The sequence below is a fragment of the Trachurus japonicus genome, chromosome 15 (genome assembly GCF_045865225.1).
Source record: "Trachurus japonicus isolate A0001 chromosome 15, Traja_1.0".
Taxonomy (NCBI): Eukaryota; Metazoa; Chordata; class Actinopteri; order Carangiformes; family Carangidae; genus Trachurus; species Trachurus japonicus.
The window spans coordinates 2,248,495-2,258,030 of record NC_140921.1 but is presented as its reverse complement, the minus strand read 5'-3'; the positions used below and the strand labels follow the sequence as shown (position 1 = coordinate 2,258,030).

The window sequence follows — 9,536 nt, the reverse complement described above, 5'->3', positions numbered from 1 at the left end:
TGTAAAATTCCATAGATTGTTAATGTAAATCACACTTTTACGATTGGTTGCTGACACAAAGGAAATGACAATTTCTGGAGCCTACATCATTGTTCAGGAGAAAGAGAGCTTTACTATGATACCTGACATGACATGGGTCAGACTAACTTTTGGCGAATTTAGAATAAATCTACTGATGAAAGAGACAAAATGAAGTAAAACAACCAACTTAATGTGGATTTTCTGTCCATTTCTTTTGACTTTTCTGGGAGAATACATGTTAAGGAAGAAAAATAGCTCAAAATTGATCAGTCCATGAAAAAGCAGTGCCTTTTGCCTGTAGTGTCTCGCCTTAATTTGCCGGCATCACCTTCCGCGGACACGATGGGAAACTACACGACGTGGACTAACATCACCCGAGTTCTGTCGGAGCTGGACGGGACGGGCGGCGGTGAGGAGGACGAGGAGGAGGAAGACGGTGGAGCTAGCAGTGGTGGTGGAGTTCGCGTCCTCGTGGGCTGCGTCCTCTTCCTCCTCATCGTGTCCACGCTGCTCGGCAACACGCTGGTGTGCGCCGCCGTGGTCAAGTTCCGCCACCTGCGCTCCAAAGTCACCAACTTCTTCGTCATCTCTCTGGCCGTGTCCGACCTGTTCGTGGCCGTGCTGGTGATGCCGTGGGAGGCCATCACCGAGGTGACGGGCACGTGGCTGTTCGGCCTTCGCTTCTGCGGCGTCTGGATCGCCTTCGACATCATGTGCTCCACGGCCTCCATCCTCAACCTGTGCATCATCAGCGTGGACCGCTACTGGGCCATCGCCAGCCCCTTCAAGTACGAGAGGAAGATGACGCACCGCGTGGCCTTCGTCATGATCGGCGTGGCGTGGACGCTCTCCATCCTCATCTCCTTCATCCCCGTGCAGCTCAACTGGCACCGGGCCGGGGAGGAAGAGGAGGAGGAGGAGGAGGAGCGGGGCGACATGATGATGATGGAGGTAAGGGATGGGACGGTTTACCATATTATCGTTTATCGCGATTAAAAGGGACAACGAGGAGTTTCTCCATCGGCAGAACGAAAAATTCCGCGACAATAAGAAAAGTCTGATATTAATGTGGATGAATCTACGTTACCACTTGTTAATGGCTCCATTTTCTATAAATCTATGGTTTTGTCTCTATGGTTATTTTGTTATTATTAGTGGTGGTGGAAATGCTGGGCGAGCCGACCAGCGTTTCTTTACTTTCGGTTTCGTGGCGAGTCATGAGAATAACGCCGCCGAATCTCCGTTTATGGTGGGAACTACGACGGTATGTGATCGTCTTCCAACCTCTGACTTTAATTCTTGATGAATGAAAACATGAGTCTGTCTTGCGCCGGTTAAAGGATTTCACGGTGCGCAGAGGCTCATAAATGTAGTGTGAAAACGCTTTGCTTTTCCAAAACTCCTCGTTGTCCCTTTAAAAACATGCACGATTATTTAATCGTGCAGAAGTTTGAATATTTTGATAATTGTCATAATCTTATAATAGCAATAATCCTGAATTTATTGTAAATTTGGAAATCCTTGCGAGGCGCGCAGCACACCATGTTTTTCTTGCATAGCATCTCTGTGCTCTGTTGGCCAACACTTCCAATTTAAAGGGATACGGCAAAAAAAAATGTTTGCGCCTTGCCTCACTCCCGAGTCCATGACCAGCAGATAGACAACATCCTTTCGACTGTGCGTGCAGTAACAAGGGAGATAGAGCCGTATCGCCCGTAATTACCTTAGCTCAAACACTGGAAGCGTATGGGTAGTGTTAGCCTGCCTCCACCTAAAGTCGCTAATTAGCTTAGCTCAAACACTGGAAGTGTATAGGTAGTGTTAGCCTGCCTCCACCTAAAGTCGCTAATTAGCTTAGCTCAAACACTGGAAGTGTATGGGTAGTGTTAGCCTGCCTCCACCTAAAGTCATCAGAGAAACTCTTCAGCAACTCTTAACGGAAACCGGCGGGCCGATCTTCGTCTCAGAGCTGACAAAACTCTCCGGTAAGGCATCTTGAGCGGTCAAATGCCGCTAACGGGACGAGATCGGTCAAAACGGAGGGTTCAAGCAAAGACGCTTTATTTTGGTTCAAGCTAGCTACATAGAGGGTAGGTTAGCTTCCTATTTTAAAGTAAAAGCACAAATTCTATCGTCATGGTTTTCTGTATGTAAAGGGCAACGGGTGTTTTATTTTGTGAAAGTAACCGGAAGTGCGTTGGTCACAACGGCTAGCTTGAGTAGCGCCAAATTTGTCTGAACAAAATTGTAAAGTGATATATTTATAGAATTTAGAGCTAAAATGAAATCAGCTTCTGACTGCTGATTTCAGCTCGGGTAGGAGGCAGGCTAACACTACCCATACACTTCCAGTGTTTGAGCTAAGCTATTTAGCGACTTTAGGTGGAGGCAGGCTAACGCTACCTATACACTTCCAGTGTTTGAGCTAAGCTAATTACGGGCGATACGGCTCTATCTCCCTTGTTACTGCACGCACAGTCGAAAGGATGGTGTCTATCTGCTGGTCATGGACTCGGGAGTGAGGCAAGACACGAAAAAAAAAACAACCTCTATCTATGTGGGACTCAAGGTAAAATGTGCTTTATTTCTTTGCTTGTCTCAGTTTCCTCCTCCTGGCTAAACACCCTGCGCATTGTGAGCTCAGATGATTCCGAGGTGAATATCACCGGCTAACGTTAGCTCACGTAGCTGAATGTCAACAGTGGCAACATGTGAAGACGAGAGTCAAGTCAGTCGACCAGCTGGCTAATTAGCTGCTGCTAACATTAGCTCGCTAGCCAATATTGCCCCGTCGTTTTCGTCACGGATAACAAGCTCACAAAATCACAGCTAATTCTACTCACGGGAGCACCGCTACTCGTTGAAACAACATTGATATGTGCTGGGAAAAAGAAAGAAAGAAAGCGAGCGACAGTGAGTGAGTGTCACGACTTCCTGTTTCTAGACCTTCAAATGAAAAGCCCTAAAGCAGGCATCACCAAATGGCGGACCTCGGTCCGGACCCGGACCGAGTGATGGTTCGATCCGGACCCGAGACCAATCTCTAATAATAACATTTTTTTCCGACGGGACAGCGGGCTCAGCTATAGGTCAATACGGCAGCTTCACTCAATTGAGCCAATCAGATCGTTTGTTTACCCGGTGCGGCCAGTGCGTCTGAGAGGGAAAGAGAAAGGAGACGGAGTGATGACAGCCTTGCTCCAAAATAAAAAAAAGTTGATGCTGAAGTCAAAGGCGAGCCGCTGGGCGTTTGTGGCCGCCGCGGCCGCCTTGGTTAAGCGTGTGTGCGCGCGTGTGGGGGCCGTTCAGAAGGGTCTCTTGCGCGCACAAGCCCATTACTTTAATGTGCGCTCACAACGCCGTAGCGGTGCGACGTGCTTGTTTCCTGCTTCTCCGCCGGTGTTGTGTTGACCCCCGGTTCTCCCTCGGTCTGTAAACTTCTTCACGCGGAGCTCTGCCCCGTTTGGAAGGAGCAGGAAGCTCGTATGCGGGAAGACGTCGCTTCAGAGGTGTAGAATGTGTGTTAGAGAAACACCTATTTCAGGACTACTGACTTGTATCACCAGAACAGAACAGACATATCCTGTGATTTTCAGCCTTCCTCCATATTTAATGGAGGGGGACAATACAATGACAGTGCAGCTATCAAGATGCTTTTGACACCTTGGCCTCAAAAAAAGAAAGGAAGAAAGAAAAAAGCACCAAACAAACAAACAAACAAACAAACAAACAAACAAACAAACAAACAGGGAAACCCCCTTATTTATTCGGTCTTGTTCTCTTTAATTGAAATACAGGCCTTAAATTAATTTGCCTGGGAGCTACTTTTATTCATGGTAAAAAAAATTTTTAAAAAAAAAGCTAGTTGTTTACTATAAAAGTGCACTATGTTAAATGTTTCCTGTGTTGAAAATTGACAATAGATATGAAAATGCACTTCGTTGGGGTAGGCTATAGCTTATATATAAGACACCATTTGGACTTTATAAGGTTCGGACCTTTCACTTGGATGAAAGTTTAGTAACTGGACCTCAATGAATTTTAATTGAATACCCCTGCCCTAAAGCTTTTAGTTCAGTCATGGCCGTGAATGGCAGAGGCTCCGCTGTAACTGTTACCCCGCGTCTAAAAGGGTTAAACCAACACTAAGTAACTTTTCAACCTTCATAAAATATTTTCATAACTTTTGTGATGATACATCGACTTACAACAAGTTGAATGACACCTCTGTCGTGGTCTGAGGGGGTCTGTATCTCTTTCTCTGGCACTAAGCAGCTTTGAGGAGCATGGTAGGAACCCGGCTCTCACTTTACTTTCACTTTCACTTTTGCGAGTCACAACAAGGAGGGAACAGGAAAAACAGCACTTTAGCAATGGATTATGTTTGTGTTTTGAAATGATCCACTGGAAACAGAAACTTAGTTTTTATGTCTTCTGTTAATTTTAATGCAGGATAGCCTACTTACAGGGCTTCACGCTAGTGTTCATGGGAAATGGAGTCTTCCTTCAGGCAAAACACTACCGCTTTGGTCCACAGGCGCCGCCAAACTCAACCAAAACTGAAAGTTCTTTAGTACTGCTTTAAAGGGATAGTTCAACATTTTGGCAAATTAGCCCATTGCCATAATGATAATTTTAGGAGTAGGTTCGCTACCTTTAATTGTTGGTGCAAGCTATTTTTAGAACGGCGGGGCAGAGCTACGCTACGGAGGCTCATGGAATTTCTTGGTTTCCCTCAGCAAACTCATCAAATACACAATCCAACAACTCCACAACGCTCTGGTGGACAAGTTGTGACCTGCACATTCACCACACTATGAGATAATAACACAACGTTACCACACAGAGTTGTTTTAGAGGGAAATGCAGAGACTGCTTGATGAAAAACTGTCCCTGAAGGCAACGTGCATCAGCGGTTTTGCATGAATTTCCCTCTAAAACAACTCTGTCTGGTAACGTTGTGTTATTATCTCATAGCGTGGTGAATGTGCAGGTCACAACTTGTCCACCAGAGCGTTTTGGAGTTGTTGGATTGTGTATTTGATGAGTTTGATGAGGGAAACCAAGAAATCCCATTAGCCTCTGTAGCGTAGCTTTGAGAACAAACCAACACCTAAGACTATAGGGATTATGGCAATGGGCCAATCTGCCAAAATGTTGAACTATGATGACTGGAAAGACAAACAAGATGTTGACAACCCGACCGCTTCATTATCGCGATTATTTTGGCCACAATAACTGTCACATGAAATGTTCATATGGTCCCGTCCCTAGATGGAGGAGGCGTTGGCGATGATGGTCGCCGGCGGCGGCAGGAACTTCTCCAACAGCAGCGGCAGCAGCAGCAGCAGCAGCGCCGGCGCCAAGAGCTGCATCGCCAACCTGAACAAAACCTACGCCATCTCCTCGTCCCTCATCAGCTTCTACATCCCCGTGGTCATCATGATCGCCACCTACACGCGGATCTACCGCATCGCCCAGACCCAGATCCGCCGCATCACGTCCTTGGAGCGCGCGGCGGAGCAGGCGCAGGCGCAGAACCACGGCGGTGGCTACGGCGTGAACCGCAGCCAGCAGCAGCAGCAGCAGCACGACGAGGCCTCGCTCAAGTCCTCGTTCAAGAAGGAGACCAAGGTCCTGAAGACGCTGTCCATCATCATGGGCGTGTTCGTCTTCTGCTGGCTGCCCTTCTTCGTCCTCAACTGCGCCGTGCCGTTCTGCGACGCGCCGTGCGTCAGCGACACCACCTTCGCCGTCTTCGTGTGGTTCGGCTGGGCCAACTCCTCGCTCAACCCCATCATCTACGCCTTCAACGCAGACTTCCGCCGCGCCTTCACCACCATCCTCGGCTGCAACCGGATCTGTTACGAGGGGTGAGTGTAGTGTTCCTCAACGTAGAACTCAGTTTGGCAGCTCTTCTTTTTCATGTGTGGCCATGAGCAGGGCCGGCCCCTGGCATAAACCCTCTATGTGGTTGTTCAGGGCCACAGCCGTTAGGTGGGGGGCCACATGATCAGAAAGGTACCGGGGTTCATCAAGTCATTTAAACATCCTGAGGTCTGCACGTGCAGCTATGAGCTTTATATGTAATGTGAAGTCAATATTCAGCTTCTTTTATCTCACATTTGATACATTTGGTGAAAATAGAATGGCAGAATGACAACAGTTTTCTACACTTATCTATTACTGTATTCATATCCTATTTCAAGCACCAAAACAGTTCATTCTCATGACTGAAGGAGTGTTTTCACAAGGGATTTGACATTTTTCAAAAAGCAGACCTCAAATTTCCAGCATTTGGCCTAAATTATTTCTTTCTACAGTGTTCTAGGACAAACTGGCCTCAGTGTGCTTACAGCGGAGGTTCTAATATTTAGACATAAAACACTTGAGTATTGTTACATCTGCAAGTAGGGATAAATTTAGAAAATATGTTAAAGTCGAGAAAATGGCCTCAAACCTCAGAAGGGATAAACATGTCTGTATTCAGTTTTAAGCAGTGATTTGGTGTTTGCGCTTAGAGTGGGCTACAAACAAAAATCTTGTTTAGGGGGCCACCAAAATCCTAGGGCCGGCCCTGGCCATGAGTCAGTGGAATGTCCTTCCCACAGAACTTATTCTATGTACAAATCCTCACACATTCTCATGCCTGTCAAAGCGCTGGTTACTAAGTAAGCAAGTTTGCACACATTGTTGAGTATTATGTGAGTGTGTGTATGTGTCTGGCTATGAGTGTGGTTATTAGAGGAGGATGATTGTTATCTGTGTATTGTATGTGTATGTGTTTGAATGTGTGATGAGAGTGAGAGAGAGTGTATGTGCTGTTAGTTCCTATTGTGCACTTTATGATTTGGCGCTCCTGTTTCCTGCTTTTATTAGTGCATTCTGTCAATTTTTTAAATATTATGGTTATTATGTCCTATGTCACGTGTTGCGCAACATTCTAAGGTTGGACAACCCTGGAATGAAACCCTATGAAACGAGATAGGTAGACAGCAACTTTTGGGCAAAAACTACTTTATTATTTTTCAATATGGTTAAAATGTGCCTGGGGTTCCTGCAGTAGCAACTCACGATATCTGGAACGTATTGGAATCATTTTTATCCCATTCCCTAAACACAAGACATCAATAAACATACTTAGCCTATGTACTGTATATAATATATTACTTTAACCTTCTGTTATGTATTTAGTTGAGCTTAATAATAGGGTTTGGGGGTGGTCCACTAGGGGGAGCTGTAGGCATTCTCCAGTCCACTCTCTGGTCGTGTTCATAGACAGAGAAGATCTAATACCTTCAAAGTTATCTAGTAAACGTAACATTACCGCTACTAATGTCTTTTGAACTTTGTGAAGTTTCTTTACGAGGAGAAACGGGAGATCGGCGGAGATTAGCTTGTAGCTAACGTTAGCTAGCGCCGTTAGCGACCAAAACAATGATTTTCCCCCACTTTTCGGAAAAGTCGGGTAATGCCCATTCAACCGATCTTTAGCCACGTCTGTCTTCTATCACGGACACCATTTTTCTGATGTGTAAGTTAATTCAAATTTATCTTACTAGCAATTTAAATCTTCCTAATTTTAAATGGTTTCCAATGGGAGTTAACCCTTCCGTGACCATTGTTTGTCCAACCTAGCAACAGTAACGGTGGGGGGCGAGGCCTTGACAAAGGGTCAATTGTTGCTATAACCTGGCTCAAAGCATCTCTTCTTGTTTTACAAGATTCATGTTTTTTGTGCATTGTCCCTGTTTTAAATAAATAAATAAATAAATTAATCTGCTCCAACAGCAACAACGCGGTGGAGGCCGTGAACTTCAGCAACGAGCTCGTCTCCTACCACCACGACACCACGCTCCACAAGGAGGCGCTGGTCCCCGCGCAGCCGCACCTCCACCACCCGCCACACGCCGTCACCGTGGGGTCGGACCGCGACATGAGCGCGCAGTTCGACGAGGAGTCGCTGGTTTCTAACGGTTCTCAGAGCCACAACCGGCTGCTGCTGCTTCCCGCCAACACCGTCCAGTTCGAGGACGACCCCGAGATCTCCTTGGAGACCATCACGCCATTCACCTCGGCCGCCGGGCTGGAGAGCGACGCACTGATACCTGGACAGGTGCACCAGGAGGAATAGGACTGTGTTTCCTTCAAAATAAAAGCATAAAGTTGAGTTCAGGACTTAAAGGGATAGTTGAACATTTTGGCAAATTGCCCCATTGCCATAATCCCTATAGTCATAGCAGTAGGTTCGTTACCTTTAATTGTCGGTGCAAGCTATTTTTAGAACGCTTCCCTCATCAAACTCACAATCCAACAACTCCACAACGCTCTGGTGGACAAGTTGTGACCTGCACATTCACCACGCTATGAGATAATAACACAACGTTACCACACAGAGTTGTTTTAGAGGGAAAAACAGAGACTGCTTGATGAAAAACTGTCCCTGAAGGCAACGCGCATCAGAGGTTTTGCATGAATTTCCCTCTAAAACAACTCTGTGTGGTAACGTTGTGTTATTATCTCATAGCGTGGTGAATGTGCAGGTCACAACTTGTCCACCAGAGCGTTGTGGAGTTGTTGGATTGTGTATTTGATGAGTTTGATGAGGGAAACCAAGAAACCCCATAATGAGCCTCCGTAGCGTATAGCTCTGAGCAGCTCACGGCTCTGCTCCGCCGTTCTAAAAATAGCTTGCACCGACAATTAAAGGTAACGAACCTACTGCTATGACTATAGGGATTATGGCAATGGGCCAATTTACCAAAATGTTGAACTATCCCTTTGAAGGATCGTCCGAATTTATTCAGTCCTCTTAACAGGGCTGTTGGATTGTTTGGTTTAATGTACAATGTGTTTCCAGATTTATTACTTAACGCTACCTGACCAGCAGCGGTTCACTATTAATTTACTTGATTTATTGCACTGGATTTTTGTATTGTATGTAAATGTAAAATACTTAGTCTCAATCTTTGTCATGGCAACAAGTCGTCCATCCTGAACCAAAGTACTGGATGTTTGTACCGACCAGAAGGAGCTTCTCCCAGAAGAAGAAGATGTCTCTGCAGGTGCTATGACAGACCTTCGTCACCACGGTTACAATGAAAAAATATGCACAAAAACCTGTTGGTTAGGTTTAGGAAAGGGTTCTAGTTTGGGTTAGAATAAGAACTGTCTTGTGTCGTCCGTCCACCCAGGTTGAACATGTAGCTGACAGTTCTGTCAAGGTCAGTTTTAGTAGGTAGCTATAGGATCAATCTTTGTAACTAAAGACAAAGTGTTTCAGTCTCTGTTTCCTGTGAAGGTCGCGTGTTTGGTGTTTGAAAAGTCTGAAATGAAATGATTAGAAAAGAGCGACAGGACGACATGTCTTTGTTGTTACAGATTTGTATGTTTACTCCACAAACAATAAAGGTGAAACAATGATAACTGTGACTGAAGGACGAGCCGTTCTGATCAAACTATCATACAGTATCTGGTTTTTAAAGCTTTTAGACATCAAGAAAAATATATGTATT

General features: G+C 45.6%; 1 protein-coding gene across 1 annotated transcript; it reads left to right on the top strand.

The window, feature by feature from the left end:
- The first annotated feature begins 363 nt into the window (after window positions 1-363).
- Window positions 364-8,155, top strand: LOC146972989 (D(1)-like dopamine receptor). Its single transcript, XM_085801005.1, has 3 exons — window positions 364-972; window positions 5,302-5,894; window positions 7,813-8,155. Exons 1-3 carry the CDS (start codon window positions 364-366, stop codon window positions 8,153-8,155), a joined length of 1,545 nt encoding a protein of 514 aa, XP_085657131.1.
- The last annotated feature ends 1,381 nt before the right edge of the window (window positions 8,156-9,536 follow it).